Source organism: Panthera leo, chromosome B3 (genome assembly GCF_018350215.1).
Source record: "Panthera leo isolate Ple1 chromosome B3, P.leo_Ple1_pat1.1, whole genome shotgun sequence".
NCBI lineage: Eukaryota > Metazoa > Chordata > Mammalia > Carnivora > Felidae > Panthera > Panthera leo.
This window is the reverse complement of record NC_056684.1, coordinates 72918892-72941175: the sequence shown is the minus strand read 5'-3', so window position 1 is coordinate 72941175 and position 22284 is coordinate 72918892. Positions and strand designations below refer to the sequence as shown.

General features: G+C 42.8%; 1 protein-coding gene across 1 annotated transcript in view; it reads right to left on the bottom strand.

Moving 5' to 3' along the window:
• LOC122222610 (M1-specific T cell receptor alpha chain-like) overlaps positions 1 to 22284 on the bottom strand; it is a 482951-nt gene that overhangs the window by 20863 nt on the left and 439804 nt on the right. Inside the window, exon 3 of the mRNA XM_042943169.1 lies at positions 17634 to 17690. Within this exon, the coding sequence (XP_042799103.1) occupies positions 17634 to 17690 (57 nt within the window). The remainder of the gene's footprint in view (positions 1 to 17633; positions 17691 to 22284) is intronic.

The following is a 22284-nucleotide window of genomic DNA, read 5'->3' as shown; positions in this document are numbered from 1 at the left end:
CCATGCAATTTTCTGCTTTTCTAGCTTTTCCTCTCGATCGGGCTCCATTTAGCTCACTTGCAGTGCTAAAAACTCTGATATTAGACAGAACTTCTGCCAGCGTCATATCTTGGGAAAAGTCTTAATGGTTCACTAAATCCTATCCCAGAGAAAATATGCTTGTATAGTCTTTGAATACTTTCACTAATTTGTCTGGGTGCCACAGTTCTTAATACATCAGTACTAGATTATAGTTAATTATAAATAAGATACAAATGATGCAAATGACATCTCCTTTTCACCTGTTCACTGACACCAGAATACATTTTGTAGTTACTACTTACTCAGCTCCACCTTCAGCCATGTGCCTGTCCCAAAGGTGAGTTTGTTGTTCCTCCCAGTGAGTCCCACAGTGTCTGATGCCTCACAATAAATTCTGTCACTTCACCTCTTTTCCTGATTTACCCTAATGAGTTAGAAAACACTCAAGATTTCAGATAGCTACTTGACTTATTTGTAGGAGAAAAAAGCATCCCCCCTGCCATGGAATAAATTCATAGCTCCTGGTGCTAGGGTGGGCAGAGAGGCCATGCAGATCTGCTTCCCCATTTACAGAAGAGAAAACTGAGGCCCAGAGCCAGAGTGCTGTCCAAAGTTCCACTGCTAGTTGGTAGTAGAGACCAAACATGGATCTGTTTGATTTCTAATCTAGAGTCTTCCCCTCTTCACCACATTCTGGATGTTGTCATTTACTTTATCTCTTCTTCCCCTTGGCCTGGAAACTTGATTTCTTTAGGTGCTTGATTTCCATTAAACAAGCACTTATGAAGCACTTACATTGTAAAAGGACCATATTAGATGCTTCATGGGATATAACAAGAGTCTCTGCTTTCAAGGATCTTTCAGTTTTAATGGGAAGATCTTCTCAGTAATGAAAGGTTTCCATAGCTGTATGTGTCACAGATTATCCAAGATCCCATAGCTAAATTTGGGATATGGAGGGTAAGAGGAATGGGAGGGATGCCTGGGGAGAAAGTACAGCCAGGCTTCAAACAGGAAGCCAGCCTATTTCCAAAGATACCCGGTTTGTCCTAATTGTCTAGAGTGTTAATCTCTGCACCATTCTGACCCAGTGAATTGGTTCTACTGTTATTTCCAACTCTTCCATTGCCTATTTTCATTTTTAAATGTTCCCCATAAAGGCTCAATCTTAAATTCATAGGTTGCCTGATAAAACAAGGAAGATGCATCCATAAGGGTAAAACACACGTAAGTACACGTAGAAGCCTTAAGGTAGACACAGAGAAAATAAGGGCAGGGTGGGGTCAACATTTACCTGGAGAGACTAGAAGCATGGTCCCTTTACCAAAGATGAGTTTGTTGTATCCTGACATTCACACCATAGCAAACACCCACACAAAAATGGCCTTCCAGTGTTGGGGTTTGCAACCTCTAATCTACTTAGGGAAGGCAAAAGAAAACCATTTATGGAGAACCTATTACATGCCAAGCAGGTTAATAACCATATAGTACATTATCTCATTCAGGCCACAACTGCCTAGATATTATTATTCTTATTTTACAAATAAAGACCAGGTGATCTGAGGCTGAGCAGGTAGAACCATTACCACTATGAAAGACAAATGGCTTGGGCGCACAAGACATTTTGGCATAGGACAGGTAAATCGTAGAGGAGCTTCAAGAGAAGAATCTTGCTCCTTGTCCCTTTTAGAGGAAGATTATGGCTACTTGGGGTTAATTCTCCTGCTAGAGCCAGATGTCAGAACTCTAGTTAACAGTGATCCCCTAAAACTCCATCTCATCCTCCATTACACAATCATTTCTTGAGACATGAAGACATTTTGTCCTCTATCTTTCCATTATTCATCTGATATTCTACTCACCAGGCCTGACCAGCAGTCGAGTCCCACTCCCAAAGACCCATGTATAACCTAGGCCCTTCCCACAGTTGTTTCTTAGTCAGCTAAAAACACCCACAAGTCTACACTCTTCTCATACCCCCAACCAAGAGGTAGAACCCTTTCATCTATAACGGGGGTTCCATCTTTGCTTTCTTTTTGTATTCTACACAACACACAGGCCATTTGACACAAATTTGGGCATTTATTGTGCAACACTTAAAATGAAGTCTCTATATACCCACATCTCTGGTTTATCACCATCAAACTCATGATTTTCAACTCTATTTATCCAACAGATAAATCTAGTCCTTTTATTGTTTCCATTACAGTTATCAATTTTTAGATTCCTGCCATAGTGTCTCTCCTAATTTTAACTTCAATCAATCTGAAACTTTATGGAGTGGCATCTAGATCATTATGAGTGACAGCTTCCCATTCCCCTAGTCAACTTTTTTTTTGCAGACTCAGTGCAGCCTTGTTACTTACTCAAGTCCTGTTCTGCCCACAAAGCCAGGTGTCCTTCTGATTAAAGGACACCCTGTCTGCTTCAGGTCTGGTAAAAAACACCACTTGTCTTCTCTTTAGTTCTTATCTGTTGCATATCTACTATTTTCCATGGGCCTCACGAGTAATATCTTGCCTTTCTCTTCTATTAAGAAAGAGCACGACTTGGACAGAAGAATACTATTAGAATGTTAAAGGACAGCTGAGGCTATCCTTCTCCCACCTCTTTATTTAAATATTCTGAAAATAGTCAGAAAGGCCTATTATATCCTATCAGGTACTCCAAATGTTATAATTGGAGAGGAGATGACAAGGAAGAAGAAATGCTTGGGAATTTAGACTTACCTGGGGTGACTTGGAGCTTTGTTCCAGTTCCAAAGGTAATCTTTTGGTTACCCCCAGTAGTCACTGTAATTCAGGCCTTTACAAAAATGGCTTCCTTTCTCCTGCCATTTACATTTGGGTAACATACATGTCACTGTACCTCAGAAGAAGGATCTAATGACTATGGCTATAGATCCACATGAAAATGGCTAGTGTACTAAGAACCTATATATATATATATATCCTACATATGTAATTCCTTGAAAGAATTATACTAGCTGACCTAGCATTTTCTTTTTGTTCTGAAAACAGATGTTAATTTACATGTGTATAGCATTTAATAATTTATAGAATACTTTAAAATACATTATCTTATTTTGGTTTTAAAATTACTTATGAGCTGATGTTAAATATTTTCATTGTACTGACGAAGAAACTGTGGCCCAGATGCACTAATCAAGCCAAGGTTAGAAGAACTGGCTCAGCCAAAGTTTCTGCCTTTTTCTTTGAATCAACTCCTTGGCGGGGCTGTTTCAGTATGTTATTTTTGGTTCATCTCCATGCCTATTTTTCTCCACAGCTAGATCTTTGTATCCTCTATGCCATTATTTTAACATTTCTTGCTACATCAGAATGCACTTAAGTCTGCATAAACCATTAATTTCTTGACACTTGGGCCCTACAAATACTGCAGTAAGTTCAATGGGCCTCAGTAGCCACATTAAGTCTCCTACCTTAGTGACATATTGTCTACTTACTGGGTTTTACTAATAATCGTGTCCCACTGCCAAAGATGAATGTGTTATAAACCGCTGCACCGTGCTGCCTGACAATACATGAGCTACCTTGATAATAGATTAATGTGGTTAACATGCCTCTCCCCTCCCTCATGAGAGCTCTGTCTGGGATTCCGCACCCCCCCCCCCCTTTTTTTAAATCACTGGAATAAAGACTATGGAATTAAGTCTGTGAAAGCCTTTTTTCAGGACACAATAGTAGTGATGTAGGGGAAAGTCTGAGAAGAGTTCAAGTGATATTCTCTAGACAGTGCTGACACTCATTTCCTTCAAAATGATTTGCAATTTTTCACCAAGTAATCTGTTTTTTAACAGCCATATTTATCAGCTCTGATCCCCATTTTTACTTCAGAACCAACACCTGCTCACAATCTCATTTTACCAGTGGTTAGCAAATTGGCTCTATCCCTGTAGGTAATCTTTCTTTTATCTTTTTAATGTATCTAAAAGTTTTATGAGCATGGAGTGGAACGTGGGATATCGTTGGAGTATTAGGGGTGGGGACAGCATCCCTTTTTTTTATTTTGTTTTAATGGCTTTCATCACTAAACCCCAATACTCATTGAGTTAAAGAATAAGGAGACATTTAGTCCCCTGTGCAATAGAAGACTACACGATAAGCACAAGTTTATAATCAGTAATAACCAGATACTTACTGGAGCTCACTGATAGCATGGTTCCCTTCCCAAAAGTCAACGTACTTGCCCCCTGGTAGGCACAGTGAAATGAGGCCCTACAAATACCTCGAGTACCCATTCACTCTACCTTGTTTATCACTATAAACAATGGAAATCTCGTATTCTGTCCTTACCCTCTGCAAGGAACTCAGTGGGCTTTAGTGTTTGGGTATGCAATAATAAAGCTCTGTTACTTTGTAAGGAGGAGGATAGGTCCTACACTCACTCGATAACTAGTCACTGAACACCTCTGTGTGTAAGGCACTGAACTAGGCATAAGTGATATAGTGGATGGCCTCTTTGACACCATTCCCATCTACCACCTGTAGGTTGTCAGTCTAGGGAGTGACACACATAAAAATACACAGATAATATAATGTCAAGTGATGGAAATGCATGAATAAAATCAGGCTGGGCAATGGGATAGAAAACAACCAGGCAGCAGCTGGGTTTGATGGCTTGTTGGATTGACTGGGCAGGAAAAGTCTCTCTGAGGATGTGAGATCCAGGCATGGAGGAATTAATCATCACCTCCATTTACAGATAAGCAAATTGAGGGCTTGAGAGATCAAAGCCTGGATCCAAATCACATAGCATCAACCATGGAGATGGAGGCTTAGATCATGCCTTCTCTCTGCTGAAGTACTAGGTCTAGTTCTACCATGTAAATTCCTGGTTAGAAAAGTTAAAGTGAGACAGGGGTTTTTCCAAAGTGATTTTGGGATGTTATTTGGGTAGTTGGAAGCTGGTACTGGCCATTGAGGGCATCAAGGTCGTGAGAAGACACCAGCCACAAGAGAAGGTGTTGGTATTTCAGAATAGGTTTTTCTGATGAACCGGCTACTAACATGAAGAGGTTTCCTTCATTTCAATTAAAGAGAGAGAGAGAGAGAGACAGAGAGAGAGAGAGAGAGAGAGAGAGAGATGGGGTGCCTGGGTGGTTCAGTCGATTAAGTGTCCAACTTTGGCTCAGGTCATGATCTCACAGTTTGTGGGTTTAAGCCCTGCATTGGGCTCTATGCTGAGAGCTCAGAGCCTGGAGCCTGCTTCAAATTCTGTGTCTCCCTCTCTCCCCTCCACCTCAAAAATCAATAAACATAAAAAAAATTAAAGAGACAGAGAGAGAGAGAGAGAGAAAGAGAGAGAGAGGCAGTCTCTCCATTCTGCTTTCCTATTAAGTTGGCAAAGAATGCAAACTATTACCTAGCAGAATGAAATCTTACAGTTAGGATGGGGCAGGCACAGAGAATGCTCTACTCCCCAATAAATCCGCATAAACTGAAGATACCTGGAAGTCCACTGAGACTTCCAAAAAAGCTTGTTACATGTGTGAATACATGTGGTGATACTTACTAAGATCCACCTTTACCACGGTCCCCTTCCCGAACACCAGCTTCTGGGTATTTGAAATACCACAGTGATCTATGTCCTCACAAAAACCAAAGGGTGCTTCACTTTTAAGTGTGGGAATCTTCCCAGGTTCTCTCACTTGGTTGAAACCCAACTCAACACTAAGCCTATATTTAGGTAAAACTCAAGAAAGGTCTTAAACGCATATACTCTTTGGGATGTTAGTAAACCTCTGAAACCATTTACTACAAGCTCCCCAACTCACACATTTGTCTCTTCAGTGATCTCAGGTTTTTGATAATCTCCAGGGGACAATCCTGCTCAATAATTACCATGTTCTATTTTCTCATAATGGGAAGGGTTCATCCAATATCACAGTTTAACCCTTTCTCTGCCATAGCTGAACTTTGTTAAACCTCAGGGTTACCCTCCAATAGAGTTTTTCATAAAATCTGACTTTTTAAAAATTACGAGCCATCTGACTGCCCACACTTTTCTAAAACATATTTTTTTTTCAACGTTTTTTATTTATTTTTGGGACAGAGAGAGACAGAGCATGAACGGGGGAGGGGCAGAGAGAGAGGGAGACACAGAATCAGAAACAGGCTCCAGGCTCCGAGCCATCAGCCTAGAGCCTGACGCGGGGCTTGAACTCACAGACCGCGAGATCGTGACCTGGCTGAAGTCGGACGCTTAACCGACTGTGCCACCCAGGCGCCCCGAGCCCACACTTTTCAAAGAGATTTCACACATATACTATCTAATTTGAATCTCACAAAATCCTTTGAGCGAGGCAGAGCTGGAATCATTATCTCCCTGTGACAGATGAACTGAGGCTTAGAGAACTTGAATGGTGTTCCCATGGCACAGAGTTGGTGAGTGGTTGAGCTGGGTCCATATTATCTTTTGGCTCCTAGTTGAATGTCTTAATGATTTATTTTGTACACATTCATGTGTTGATCACATCACCTTGCCTTTCAAATATTCCTCCCTTTCTTATTCTCTTCCGCATTGAAAAAGACAATATCATCAGCAACAAAAACAATACTTCTCCCCCATCACCCCTCCTCTCCTGCAAAAACCCCAAGCAAACCTCCAGCTCAACTCTTTTTCAGAGCAATGTTTTTTTAATGCTCATATGCTTTCTGTGAGCTGGGAGATAAGAGTTACCAATATTTCAGTTGCACTAATTGGGAAAAATGAGGGCCAGGGGAGATAAATCAGAATGCTAGTTATTGAGGTTGTAGCCTGTACAGACAGCAATATATTGAGCCTTAGAAAACGTGAGTCCTTGCCCTGCTATTGTGTCCATGTTCAAATCACTTAACCACTCTGAATAAAGAGAAGCACACCTTTCCACCGTCCTCTGCTTCTTGAGACAATCAGATAAAAGATGTGAAGAAATAAGAAAAATATACCTTAATCGTTTTCCTTCTCTTAAGAAAATAGACAAAATATCAAGGTAGCAATATCTTTTATCCATAATGAATTTGTATATACATATGTGTTTGTGCATAAGAGCAAGATTAAACATTTTTAAGGCAAATTTGGGACAGATTACTTTGGGCTGACATACCACATTAATGGCTGGGTTCTGGCTTCACTGCTAGAAACAGAATTGTGGCTCAAGTGCCAGTAGTCACTTGGTTTGACTAACACCCTAGTTTCTCCTCTAAAAATTAGCTTGTTTCCTGCAGTGTTGGTCACATGGTGATTTGAGGCCATCAAAACCCAAAGGGACCAAGGGACTCTGTAGATACTGGACCAAGGACATTTCCTACAGCCTTGACAAAGTGGAGGGGATGTGGTATTTAGGATAATCCTGTTTGCTATTGCTGTACCCACATTATAGAGCTGGAATGCCTGGAAGTGGGCACATATTTGGGTCTAACCCAATTATATGTTTACTTATTTCTCTGCTTTGGCTGCTTGGACCTAGATCTATGAGTGAAGTTAATAGCTCTCAACCATAGCTTCATTCAGGGGTCTGTTTGACCATTTTTAACCCACAGAGAAACCTGAGAACAGGAAGCCCCCTAAGCCCTGGAAACCTTCCAGGCCGTTCATGCTTCCAGGGTGGAAATGCTGATAAACACAGTCACGCACAGGCATGCAATATTAGGGTCTCTATACTCAATTTAGTGCTGAAGGAAGATGCCAAAGGGAGGAAGGATACATTAGTGGGTCCACCTAGGCTCTCTGAGTTGCTCTGCACTATGGATCAGCTTTACTTTCCTTGGTCTAAGTTTCAAACCCAGACATCCTATAGCTATTCTAGAGCCTCCACTGGTGAGGCTAGTATTAAGGAAGGGGGTAAGGAGCCTTCTTGGGGAAAGTTTACAGAATACAATGGAGAAGTCATTCTTGATAAGAAAGGAGTATAACAGTTGATGGCGCTTCTAACAGCGAGATGACCAAGAACTACAGGACTCAACAAAAATAAACCTTGTAAATCTATCCTCCAACTTGGCATGCCCATTCTGGGCTGAGGGCCAAATCTTTCCCCAAGCATTGGGTGTAAGACCAGAGTGTATGTTGCAAGAAGCCTCACACACTCTAGTGGGATTGCCCTTCTCTTTTGCCTTTGGTGGGGATGAACACAGTCTCCTTTTAGATTCTCAAGTTCCTAAAAGGGACCCTAAGTCATCTTGACCTTCCTTTTGCCTTCCCATCCCAGTCTACCTAGCAAGAAGGGTCCTCCAGGAGGGGCAGTACACATGTTCCCTTAGTTTAAGGGAATTCATTCATTTCCCTTTCAGTTTCTTCATAGTGATGTTTCCCTAGAGTCAAAAACAACCCACTCACCAGGCCGTACAGTTAGCTGAGTTCCTTTTCCAAAGTACAGCTTCCCTAAGGTTGAGCCTCTATCGACACAGTGCTGGCCCCCTTTACATGAACCTGGTGCTGATGTTCCCCAACCACTGTCTCTCCTGCCCTGGGGATAGGGTTGAAAATCCACCTCCATCCTCTTTAAATGGCTTTAAGTGTTTTTCTTGTGCAGCCAGCAGTCTTAGCTGGACAGTCAGTCCTCAGAGGCTCTCTCAGGGGACAAACCGTCTATGGTAACAATAGCCTTCCCACCTGCAGAGGCCCCTCCTGTCAGAAAGCAATTACACGTCCTTTTGAGAGGGTTGAAATTGGAAGGAACTTTGCTTCCCTGGCCCTATTTCCCAGTATAAAAGACTGCTCACTTACTTGGATTGACATTATGTTTGGATCCCTTTCCAAAGCTGAACTCGTGAAAACTTTGATAGACTAGATCTGCCCTCTGCAAAATCACCTCATTTCCCTCATTCAACCTCTGGTCCTCCTGCCAGGCATTTCTCTTTTCTCCTCTTTCTTTTTCCCTTCCGGATACCCCCTTTTATTTTCCCATTTACTGCACTGGGAAATCATGCCCCACCATCTTCTAGGCTTAAAAAATCCCAAATAGCCTTTAGCTCATGAATAATTTGGTGACCGATTTCTTCAGCTATCAAAATAATAAAAATAGAGGGAACAGGCCTGGGCTCTCACCTTTTCATCCTCTAGGCTTGAATCCTGGGATGTTAGCACTTACGAGTTGAAAGGGAGCACAGAGGTGATTCAGCCCATAGCTAAAATGGTATAGACATCCCTTCTCTAACATCCAGTGCTTACTAGCCTTAAGGACCCAGAGTGAGGATCTCCAAGGAAGAAGAGCTCTGCACTTCCCAAGCAGCCTTTCCACGGCAGGGCAGTTCTCCTAGTTCAAAAAGATTCCACCAGAGGCTGAGATACATCTCCTTGCAACCACCGGTTTTGTTTTTGCCTTCTGTACTAACCCCTTCCTCATCTACATGGCAGTTCTTCAAATATTTGAAAAGAGTTATATCTCATCTTAATAGAGTACAGTGACATCCTCTCTCACTCTTTCTTCAGGGACCTGAGACCATTTCAGATAGTTAGCTTGATTTTTAGCTGACCATGAAGCCCTTGCCCTCAACAAATTTATCATGGTGAAGGTGTACCTGATGGGGAGACACATTTCTGGGGTCGAAGAGGAGGTGAGGGAGACGAGTGAAGTAGAAATCTTAGGATCCTAATGCAAACTGGGAAAGCTTTTTGGGAACATAGCTACTGACCATTGAGTTTCCCAGGTGAAACTGCCCATAACCGTAGCCACCATTTTATTTAAAAATGATTCTGACCCTTTCCTTCTTACTTACTTGCTCTTACAGTTACTGTGGTTCCTGCTCCAAAAACGTAGTTGTAGCCACTAGTGCCACAGTGCTAGGTCTACCTACACTAACCTCATCAAGACTGTGGGCTGCGGCAGGCAGGCTGCCTCTGGGCCTAGCTTTACGCCCCTGTGCAAGAAGCCCTTGGTAACTATTCTAACCTCTTGCTTTGGCTTTTACTTTCACAGAGTTTCCTCATTTGTGAAGAAAGCCGGGGATGCTAATATCCATCCTGGGGGATTGTTCAGAAGGCAATATGAGTTCAAGTAGGAGACACACTTAATACAGTACTTTGTACAGCACACAGCAAGCATTCAGTAAGAGTTCATTAGGAAGATCAAGATTAATTCTTTTCATCTTAGAAGATGCATATAATTTTACTTTGTCACATCTTCTCTCTAAAACCTGGAACGTTCATAGGTACTTTAAATTATATCCTAAGGCTCCTTTGTCAACTAGTAAAAAATTGCCAGCAGTTAAACTTTGGGAATTCTTCATATATAGGATGCCATCCCAAGAGTAGGGTCGGCAGTTTCAGAATGTTTACTGAATCATAGGACTTGCTTACTACGTTTTATATCTGTTTAAGAGACATAAGAACAAGGAATGATAAATTGTTATGGGGGGGCGAACCCAAAACACAAAATAAAAGAACTCAAAACAAATACAAACTGGTAAGAGGAATTTAGGATAATATGTTGGTGACTTTCACTTATAGACAATTATAACTTACTTGGCTTTATGCTGAGCTTGGTTCCAGATCCAAAGTAAAATATGTTAGAGTTGTACACCGCGTTTACTATCATTACAAAAAGTCTGGGACTTCCTAAAAGGGAGGTGGTTAAACAGAGGAGACCAACCAAGGTAGGTCAAGCCTCACTCAACCCCACCAGCTTCTTGCTATTTTCCTAGAAAATTCAAGAACCAAAGTGAGGAATGAGCCCAGAAGACACATTCATTATCAGAGACAGGCAAGATAAGGGCAACTGATTTTCTCCAGTGGTTTTATCGATTTCTTTTCTTTAGTTTTCTGCTTGGGTTCATTCTTATGTCTTCTGTGCTCCATACACACAATATTTGCAACAAGGACACTGCCAGTAAATGCTTTTTACCTTTTTCTTTTCCTAATTATAAGTGAAAATTCTCCTCAGGTGGACTGGACTGTGAGAAAAATCCTTACTCTCTGCTTTTAGTTCCAGGGCTATCTGGAAGCTTCTCTCCCTGGGTCTGTACCTGGATCTGTGTGCTTGACAACTTGAGCTGGGCTACTTTTAATGATATCTTAAACCACACCAGCTGGTTTGCTGTAGTCTGTATGTATCATCCACCAAGATCCCTGTGTCCTATCTGTCAGAGTACCTACATTACATAACCAAATGTACTTTAACATCCACATCGACACTCTCCTTCCAGCCCCCACAATGAAACCGTACATTTTGGCTTTTGTGTGTGTGTGTGTGTGTGTGTGTGTGTGTGTGTATGCTTTCTGCCTGCATGTTCTCTTTAGCAAAGAAGAAGAAAAGAGGCCTCAGTGCTGGCTGTCATTTGCAAGTCTAGATGAAACATTATTTATGAGCAAAATATTTTGCTGACAATAAGAACAGAAAGGGAAGCTCAGTGCCAACAGTTAGACGCCCACACAGTTTGGATTTAAACAAATCTCAACAAATGAACACAGTTATGAGAAATAAAATAGAGGTGACTTCAGTCTAAGCCAAGTAATTATAATACTTAGGCAGTTTTGGAGGACAAGGGGTTTACTTGTTCTCACTTGTAGAAATGATAAGCAGTGTGTTACGGGAACGCTTTGCTGGAAGGGCACCAGAGAGCTATAGAAAGAGAGCTTCATTTAAATATCTTAAATAGGCACGTTTGTGTTTAGCAGTAGAAATAAGCTAGAATAGGCTAGAAATATGGCTGGCTAACTAGACTTGGTTTAAGATAGTTAGTTCCTGATAAAACCATCTTGTAGCATTCGGTCTGGCTCAAATGGAAATGTTATGAGACACAGAGACTCCCTTTATGGAATCTGTTCCTATTATTATTCAGCATTCTTCTAGGTTAGGATAGCTTCTTCTCCACTCATTTTTCATCAACTCCCCTTCCAAACTTAGCAAAAAGCCTTCTCTTTCTCTTTGGTCTTTGATAAATACTTCTCTTCTTACATTACCCTTTTGGGCATGTGCTGTTGGTGTCTCTCCACCAGCCTCAACCCCAGGCCCATTAACTTACATGTATGTACAGTAGACATTAATAGATTAATAGATCAGTGCAAATAGAATTTGATTGTGGAGGCCTACCAGGTACAACAGTCAACTGGGTCCCAGATCCAAAGGTCAGTTGCCAGCCTGAACCTGAAGAAACACTGTGATATGCCCAACAACAAAAACCAGATCAAAAGGCTAGGCTGGCAGTGCAAAGAGTTGGCAATTACTTTATGGGCTAGGCCTCACATCATTGCCAGACTATTGTCTGTCTACAAATCATAAATAAACCCGTCTTTATAATCTCCCTTTCTTTTAGGGAATCTTTGCTTTCCACTCTCTACTACAGAGTTCTAAGTGTCAAACATAAGCTTTCAACATATATGTAGAGTGAGTGCTCTCTGATTTCAGATGTTAAACCAGGGTTCACATCTTTTCATCTAAGAAGACTCACAAAGCCCAGGACAGAGACAATTTCTCCTCCACTCTGGGCATCACTGGGTTGTGCAACTAGGGAACTGCTCAAATCCTTGCGTCCTCCTTAGACTCAGCCTACAGGATCTAAATGAGGTACAGAGCTGCAATTATCTGGTTAGTTTGGCTGCTAGTTTGATATTGCTAAAATAATTTTACAATGATTAAATTATCAGGGGAAATTTCTAGTTTTCCACTTTACTTTTGGATCATTTCTTTTCTCCTGGCTAAAGTGGGACCTATATTGATCTAGCTGCCAAAAGTCTTCAAAAATGGGACAAAAATAAATTTTAATATTTTCTAAAGTAGTGAGGATGGCACGAAAGGGTCGTGCCCAGGAGGGATCAGAATACAGATTGTCACATTCGAGGGAACAAATGAGATCCACCTCTAGAAGGTAACTTCCCTGAGGGCAATATCACATTGAGTTTGTTCCCTAATGGGTCCCTGGTCTGAGCATCAAGCCTGGCAGAGAGTAGATGAACAAAAATATTTGTCAGATGAGTCCTGTGGACTCCTCAAACATCAGGCCAGGTAAATTAATGGTTGAGACAAGCTCAGAAAACTGGAGATTTAAGTTTTAGTTCCAGCTCAGGCACAGATAAGCTGTAAGACCATCATAAATTACCTGGTAAATTAGCTGGTAAATGAAGCTATGAGATCATGATCAGTGTCTTCCCCAGGCCTTAGTTCCATCATAAATGGAGACAATCAAAAGGGTTGATTTTAAGGGTTCTTTCTGCTCCATGAGGCTATGTCATACAAATTTTTGGCCTAAAGTTTCAGAAACAAGAAGCATCCCCTTGTACTTATGAGTAAACTTTTTTTTTAAGTGATTTTCAGGGGCGCCTGGGTGGCTCAGTCAGTTAAGCTTCTGACTCTTGATTTCAGCTCAGGTCATGATCTCACGGTTTGTGGAACCCTGAGTCGGTTTCTGCACTGACAGCATGGAGCCTGCTTGGGGTTCTCTCTCTTCCTCTCTCTCTCTCTGCCCCTGCCTTGTTCTTGCTCTCGCTTTCTCAAAATAAATAAATAAACATTAAAAAAAAAAGGTGATTTTCAGACTCTGGGAGAGGCTAGTCACAGTTATTTTGGTCAATGATAATTACTTGCAAGTTTCCTTCCATAAATGGACATAATCTTACTTAGCTGAAAAGAATGGTGCCTTAGAGGCTTGTTAAAGAATTAGAAATCTTGTCACTGATGACTGTACAAATCCAGGGCTATAGGGCCTAGCCAGTACCCCAAGAATCAGTCACACCCCTTTACTCTCACCACATATATTCTGGGAGAAATACCCAGGGCTCCCCTACATGCCCATTTCACACCAAGACATCAGGTCCTAGCCAGGGGTACTTTTGTCCTCCTTCTATTTGATGCTCATTCACCCTTTCTAAACATTCTTCGTATAGTGTATAATTGGGGCTAAATCAGCTCCTAATCCACAGACATTCCTTAATCCAGGGGTACACTTTTATACTTACTGGGCTTCACAGATAACTCAGTGCCTTGTCCGAAGATAAGCTTTCCTCCCTGGTTATAATTCACACTGTGTTACATATCCTGTCAAAAACACATCCAATCTTCCTGAACACATTTCTAATCCTCTCCCTCCAAACTCACAGCAGATCTCTTCTCACACCATAGCATGAATTGTGGCTATACTTATTGTAACTTTTTTTCTTATAAGGGGAATAAAGTACTTACACAGGAGACTGATAGAGAATAATGAGAATTCCTATTTATCCGAAAATGTTTCTATCCAAACGGATTTCTCGTGTTTGCTTAATGGCTCTGGGTATTGCTGCTCAGGGAAATGGCTTCCTTTCAAATATGTTTCTTGTGGTCTCAGCTAGAAATACTTAGCACACAGGGGTTAAAAAATTAAGGGCAGGTGAGACTCTGGGGAATCAGGCGTACCCGCAGTGACCACAACCTGGGTCCCTGCTCCAAAATTCAATTTCCACCAGCCATCAGTTGTCACACTGGTGACAAACACTTCTACAAAATGGCTTCCCCCGAGAAGACAGCTGGTAAATGAAGACAAACTGCTCATGGGGAAACAATCTTGCTACAAAATGAGGTAACTGCATGATATGAGATATAAGCTTTTCCCTCCCTTCTCTTCTAATTTCTCTTCTTTCAAGACGCCAAGGATGATGTGTGCCAAGAGCTGTACTTCCCAGGCAGCAGGGCCAGAGAGCGGCGCCTCTGGGGTTAACAAAGCCTCGGCCCTCGCTCTAGACTCTTTAGTGACCCCAGTCCTCGGTACCACTGGAGTGCAGGTGACAACTGATCACCACTGCTACTCTCACCTTTAAATTATCTGGTGATTTGAATTCATGAGTCTCCTAGAAAAGCAGTTGTAGGATGTCTGAGCTTGGAGCCTCTTGGAACTATATCCGTCACTGGCGTCTACTAGCCTCGGTTTGTAAGTTTACAAAATAGGGATAACTCTACTGAAATCTTTGAGGAAGATTTGCCGTCAGATGAGGTTGCTTATTGGAAGTTTGAGAGAGCAGGCAGACCCCAGGCCTGGATTCCTGGTGGGGTCCTGCTGGGTTTCTTCCCCTCTACCCCTCCCAGATCTCCTTCAAGGATGAGAGGCTGAGGAAGATGACTGACCCTTGGTCTGCTCAACCCCTTTAATATTCTTCTGACCCAAGGAGGCCCCCCATAGAAAAGAGATCAGGTCTTCCCTTTGGAGATAATAGTATTCAGTGCACAATTCAAATTACATGCCACTTACTTGGCTTGACAAGCAGCCTTGTCCCCTTCCCAAAGATAAAGAAGCCTTGTCCTTGTACACAGTGATTAGCTCAGCATCAAAAACCTGCCAACTCAGCGTTCCCCCACACCGAGCCCTCCTGAGGAGGGAAACCTCCAGTGCACTTGCTTGGGTGTCATTCACACACACCTATGATTTTCCTCCCTGAATAAGCGATCCCTACCCCTCATTATCCCTTTCTACCTCCCTCTCCATCCCTGCACCTGAGGTCAAGATGGACCCAGGCCTCGAGACGCTCGGGCTCATTCCATCTCATCTCCCTCCCATCTAGTGGTACTTACAGGGCAGCACAGACAAGCTGGTTCCCTGACCGAAGATCAAACCCTGGCCATAGTTATTCCCACAGTGCCTCTGGGCTCTGCAAAAACCCCCTAGAGCTCCCCTGACTTCATCTCAACAGCCCAAGCGACCCAGGACCCAGAACCTGTGTTTCTAGCTTTAGGATGAAAAAGCCAACCTGTTTGTCCTGTCCAGTCCCGGGAACAAAGGGGGTTTGGGACAAAACCTAACCCAACAACCCTGGCGTCCTGAAGGGTGCAGCTCTGCGTTAATGAGCCAGAGTTTTTTTTTCACAGAGAGAGACTCCAGGGTCTGGAAGAGGCTTAAAGAGGTTCTCTCATTTCTCCTCCTGCCTCAAGGCAGAGTTGTGCTTCAATCACCCCTGATAGGAGGGTGTCTGTCTCCTTTCAGAAACTCTCTAGAGAAAGTGCTCTGGCAACTACTCCTGACAGCTCATTTTCACTGTTCAAAAACCTATTAGGAAGGTTTTACCACTAAGCTCGCTCCCTTCTTCTTGCAGTCTTAGCTGCGTCCTATGGGCTGCGTCCTGATGGGGCTGGAGAACACAGCCCCTCCAGCTCTTGTCCAGAGCCTCCGTTCCCAGACTGACATATGGGAGGCAATTCCACTTGCCCTTTAACCTCTTTTCTTCCATAGGCACTGCCCCTGTTTGCCTCTACAGAGACTTTACTGATCCTCAATCTCTGGGTCTGAGAGTTTCATTCAGGGGCTATTTTCAGGCGCCATATTTCACCATGAGCTTCACCACCCAGAGGAGCAGAAAGACAATTTGGGGGACAAGTTGCTCTTTTCTGTGAAGCTTCCAGCCTCTCTCTGTCCCTGTCCCTCCATAGGGGAAGCCTGTGTCTTGGGGCATTCTGGAGGTAGTCACACTGGGGTCAGCGTGGTGGGAGGCTGTGTCAGGTTTCAGCTACTGTGAGTGCATCCCTCTGAGTGGCCTCAGGAGCTCCAACCACGCAGCTCTCTGCAGATACCTCTCCCCTGCCTCTGACACTTGGATGATTTTGTATTTAAATGAGCAAGGATTCTTTCTATTTCCGCTTAGATACTTTCAAATCCCAGGTGAAGAATTTCATAGAGCAGGCTGACATTATCCACCCTCCCCCCACCAATGCCGGCTCTTCTCCTGATGCATGACAGAGTCTTGACAGAAGAGCCCGAGGGGCAAAACAAAAGTTCCACTGTGTGTTGGGGATGATGTTTATCATTATTATTAATAGCTAGGGTTTAATGAGCTCCTTTTATGTTTTGGGCACTATGCTAAATACTTTAGCTGTGTCATTTTATCTGATCCTTACAGTAACTCAACAGAGTGGGTATTTGTTTTTATCCTTATTTTATGGATGGGGAAATTGAGGCTCAGAGAAGTTAGGTAGTTTGCCCAAGGTCACACAGCTGAGCAAAGTCTTGGAGCCAGGACTTGAATTTAGGTTTTTCTATCTCTAAAGTTCATTCTATGTCACCTAATCCATAAACACTTGTGTTTAAAATGTCCCAAGGGAACAATGGCATCTCAGGGATGCTGCAGAAGTAGACTCAGCGCTGAGTCTCACTTTCTACAACAGAAATTTTGTTCCCAGATGAGATGCCCAAAGTTCTAATGGTTCTTTTTAGAGATTTAAACTGCAGTGGCAGGTGGTGTGGTGGTGGGTGGGGTGGTCAAAAAAATACTTTCTGACAGCAAACATTGCTAAATTTCAGAATTGATAACAGAGAGGCACTGAGGAATTTCCTGCCCTAGACCATCCCTGGAGGGCCAGGGAGCACACAGGGAAGCCTAGTTAGGGGTGGTATGGCATTGGGTCCCTCTGGGAGTCCTTCCTGACATTCTCATTGGCTCAGTGGTTGTTTATATCTCTATTTCTTTGAAAATGTTGTATATGCTCCTGAGAACCCCTCACTATGAGCTGTAATAACAGATTGTGTGTGCATATGTGTGTGTGTGTGTGTGCGCGCGCATCTCATTTTAAAGCAGAGAAGGAAACCAACTCTCTTTGGCCTGGGGAAAGAACATTAATAAAGAGCCCAAGCAGATGCACAGGATTAAAGTATTTTTCAAACTAATGATTTGATTGATTGCCCCTTAAGGCCCAGCCAAAGAAGAATACAACTTACTTGGCTTCACAGTGAGCGTGGTCCCGTCCCCAAAGGTTAATTTGCCCGCGTTGGTGTTACACAGTGTTCAGTGCTATTGCAATAACCTTGACTGGGGCCTCTAGGAAGACAGGTGGAGGTGGAGGAGGCAAGCAGGAAAACAAAATCTAAAATGACTGCCCATGGCCAAAACAATCTTCTTGTAATTAGGTTAGAACGTGGGATGAATACTAATAACTCGCAACTTCCCAGCCCGATTGTATTTGCCATAATCTTCCTTGAAAGAATGGGCCTTGGTGGGAGCACCTCTTGGGAAATTCACTCAAAGTGGCTACTGCTAGTCTCCTGGGATCCCGTCTTGTTTGTTATTCCTGCAGGCCTTTTGTCTATTTTCATCCAATTCCTGCCTTTTTTCTCCCTACTTTCTGTGGACCTTCCTTCTCATGGAGGTTCACATATTTTCTCAGGGAGAGACTCCACGGATAGTAAAAGCTAAAGCACAATGCTGTAGGGAATATACGCATTAATAACCTTGTTTTCCAGCTGGTATCACGAACCACCAACACAAACCAAGCAAAAAAAACACCACCTGTGTTTTGACAGCTTCTGCGTGATGGAAGACAGGCTTCTTGGGAAGAATAATTAGCCAGAAAGAAGAACTTACTTGGTGTGACCATGAGCTTGGTGCTTTTCCCGAATGTGAGTTGGTAACTCCCAACCCTAGAGTCTACCCAGAGTTTCCTTTCTTTGCAAAATCCCTGCAGATGCTGAGAAAATGAAAGCACTCACAGCACAAGGAGCAGTGCTGACAGAAGCTCAGACTGTCACAGTAACCAGAAGACAGGCAGAAGAGCTGTGACAGAGGCTGGCCATGGGGTGGACCATCCCTTGGAGTCCTAGAGACATGGCTGGCTTTCAGAGGCCATCCAGTTCATCCTCCCATCTTCTGCCAAGGTGTTCTCTGACCAAAGACCTATCCAGTCTTTAAGAGCTCCTGGGAAGGTGGTTCTCCTTTGCCAACAGCTTTTGCATTCAAGAAACTGTGCCTTATCTAATTGAAATCTGCAAACTGCAGCCCGAGTGCTTTGTGTCTCTAGCCTCCCTCCTTGAAGGAAATTTCGCGTCAACAGACTCCAAACAGAAACTCATCACGACGTACCACACTAGTCCCAGTGGTTGTTTCTGGGCAGCAAACTGATACTGAAGGAAATGGGTCAAGGTGAATATTGGGTTTATCTGTAATTTGAATTGTTTTTACCATGAGACATCTTCATGTATTTCTTAGACAAATTTAAAATTAATAACAACATTAAATATTTTAAATGGCTCTTGGATCTCACACAAGCCTTCCTATGTGCCTCAGGCCAAGGAGTCTCCACTTTTCTTTCCTAAGGTTTTGGTCTCCTGGGATCAGAGGAGGGAACTGGGCCAGGATGTGTGGTCAGAGCAAGCCGGAGGCACTGAGGCTGGGCTGCGCTATATGCCCATGATTGTCTGCTGGGCTTTTGAATCCTGCCATTGTAACCTGTTTAACTTCCTGCTCAGAACTAGCTTCTCAGCTCTTAACAGACCTTTGTTTGGGGGCAAAGCATTCCTGGGAACATTGAAAAATCATTAAGGGAAGAAGCCATGCAGATCAAAATTAGAGATAGCCAGGGACACTTACTTGCAATCACAGAAAGTCTTGTGCCCTTTCCAAAGATAAGCCTGTTTCCTGAATCCCCACAGTGATTGCCTCTATAACAAAAACTCTGAATGTCTGGCCCAAGTTTTTCGGGATGTTTCCTCTTGTTAATCTTTTTCCCAGATAAAAATCTTCCCACTTAACAATAGTTTTTGTTTTCCCTTGCTTGTCTTTGCCTCCTTCTCCCTGATCCTCTACAAAATGTGGTGTAATTAAGATGCCTCTAGCTTTGACCGTCTCCTGTCTGTAAGACTTTCTGTACATGGAGCTGTGGCCCAAGAATGCATTTCTGAACCACCTGCAAACTTCCATTTTATTGTTAGCCTGTGAAAAATATTCTGAAGGAAACTCCTATCTCTGGCCTCATAGTGAACTCTTTGCTGTGCTAGAACTCAAAAGGAGTGCCTCCTTTTCCTACATGAAGGAAAGGATTTGGAAAATGGCACACAGGGAGAAGGCTTGACACAAGATGTTGCTCTTGGCTGACATACCATCTTTGTTGCCTCTGGCATTTAAATAGGTCTTTACAAAGTTATCTCCCACCCATCCCTGGAACAAGGGAAATGAGAAGGCATGGGGCATCAGAGCCAGGAATCTTAGCAGAGGCCAAATGGGAAAAAGTGGGTCTTTTATGAACAAGTGGAAGGAGAGGGTCATAGGTAGGCTGTGGTTACTTCCAAAACCACTTAGGTTGGAGCCAGAAATCACATTGGGTTTAGCAGTGTGTTCAAATAAAGTCCACTGGGGACAAGCCTGGGGGGAGACCTGAAGATAGACTCTGGGCAAAGTTTCACAATTTTGTACTCTTGATAATATATAAACAATGAAAAAGATAATTGATAGGTAAGCAGCAAAACACTGACAGCAACTTTCCCAGCCCTAGAGAAGAAAGAATTGGCACTTGGCTGAGCTGTGGAAGGACCAAGGACTGAGTCTCTGTGAGAGCAGAAGGGCCCAGGACCTAGACGCTCCCTACATGTCTTAGAGCCTGAGAAACTTTTCGTGCCTGACACCAAACAACTTTGAACTCTGTGAGATTTAATATCAGAAAATTACAAGAGCAGCACTTACTGAGGAGAACATGAAGTTGAGTCCCCTTTCCAAAGATGATTTTTTCAGAATTTGTTCACACTGTGATTGGGGCCACAACAAAAACTCTTGGTGACACTTTTCAGGAAAGCACCCCTTAATGGATATTTCATGTTCCTGGGACTTAACAGATCCCCACACTATCTCCTCCTACTGTAATGAACAGCTTCATTATCTCTTCAGCCATCTTTCTCTGTATCTCCTGGTCATTTTGCCGGAATTTTATGCTGCTCATTGCAAATGTGCAGAGAGGAAATTTGATGACCTCATTTAACACTGAGGGCAAATTACCAAAGCAACCAATTCAGCAGAGTCCTTTGCGATATCAAACACAATTCTATTATGGCAGTCAAAAAAATGGCTGGGCAACAGCCATGGGGCTAGAAATTCACCCTTCAGAGCCCAAAGAAAGATGGGGGCAGGTCGGGGCCATGTCAGCCACACATCTGATTTTCCACCTGAGGATAGAACTGCATTACAGAGCCCTCCCCTCACCCTTGGCTGTTAGAGTGGCCATGTCACAAAACCCTGAAGATACGTCACCTTAGGTCAAGCACAGGTTTGCTGCACTCACTAGAGCCCTGAGCCAGCCGGAAGTAGTGGGGATCATTCATTTTGGCCCAGAGGGATCCTAATCTCTTGGGAAGTGTTCTCCTTTCACTGTCCACAGATACAGTCTCTCAGCACTAAGAGATGGACACCTAGTGCCATTACCACCAGCCCTGATGGGGTCCTTGTTTGACTCATAAAGAACCAAGCCCCACTGTCTCCTCCTCATTGTCTACCTGACCCCCAAATGCTGTTTATTGCAGTCATTTAAAAAGATTAACATGGGTTGGTCATGTTTACTAGATTTAAACAAACTTATGGAGCAATGTAGCTTGTTTCCTGGTCTTTTGGCATTTCCCACAGCTAAACCATTCACAAATAGGCTATCCTATTTTAAAGCTCCTTAGGTTGGTCATTTCATAGTCTCAATTATAACCCAGTCAGTCAACTTGACAATACATGCCTCTTAATATGAACTTTTCGACTGACATTTGGACGGGCCCTGTTGTCTCCAAAATGGTGCTGTGGAGGAACTAACACCTTGGGTGCAACCCCCAGGAATGCTAGCCTCCTGAATTCCTTATTTCCATCCTTCCCAGTGGGGTATGTGTAAAGTTTTTACTCCCTACGGAGGAATTGATTGTTAAACAAAAATCTAGCCATCACACCTGCCATTTTATTTTAGTCTGAATTTCCTTTCAGGTGTTTATAAAGCCATCTGGGACCATCAATTTATCTCTGAATTGTTTTAATCCCCCATTGCATTTGAATAGTAGAGCTATGTTTTTAGCGAAATTTGACACGTATGGGACTAGATGTGGACATTTGTCAAAACAGGAAACTGTGTGGGTTTCGTACTGGATCTATTAAAATAAATACATATGCAGGCATGAGAGACAAAGAAGGTACCTTATACATATTAGTAGAATTTAAAATGAGATGGATTCTCATTTTTAATAGAACGAAAGACAAGTTTGTTTGGTGGGCAAGATCACAGCAAACACACAAATCATTGCAGAACGTAGTTTAAGAACCACTGTGGCTGTAAATAACTCAGGGCCCCAATTTCTCTTCGGAAGAAGGAGAGCTAAGCTACCACATTAAAGGCAATTTGGGGAGGTCTCATTTTGCATCTATTTGTCGTTATTGCTCTATTCTCAACAATCATGAATGTTTCATGCATTTGCAAAAGTCATCTTTCAAAAGGTACATTTGTCTACATATTAAATTAAATCTTCACTAACTTCACAGGATTTATTTGTTTGGTCAAATATAAATAGAACATGGCCACTTACTGGGCTTTACCACCAGCTGGGTTCCGGCTCCAAAGAAGAGTCTGTCATTGTTATT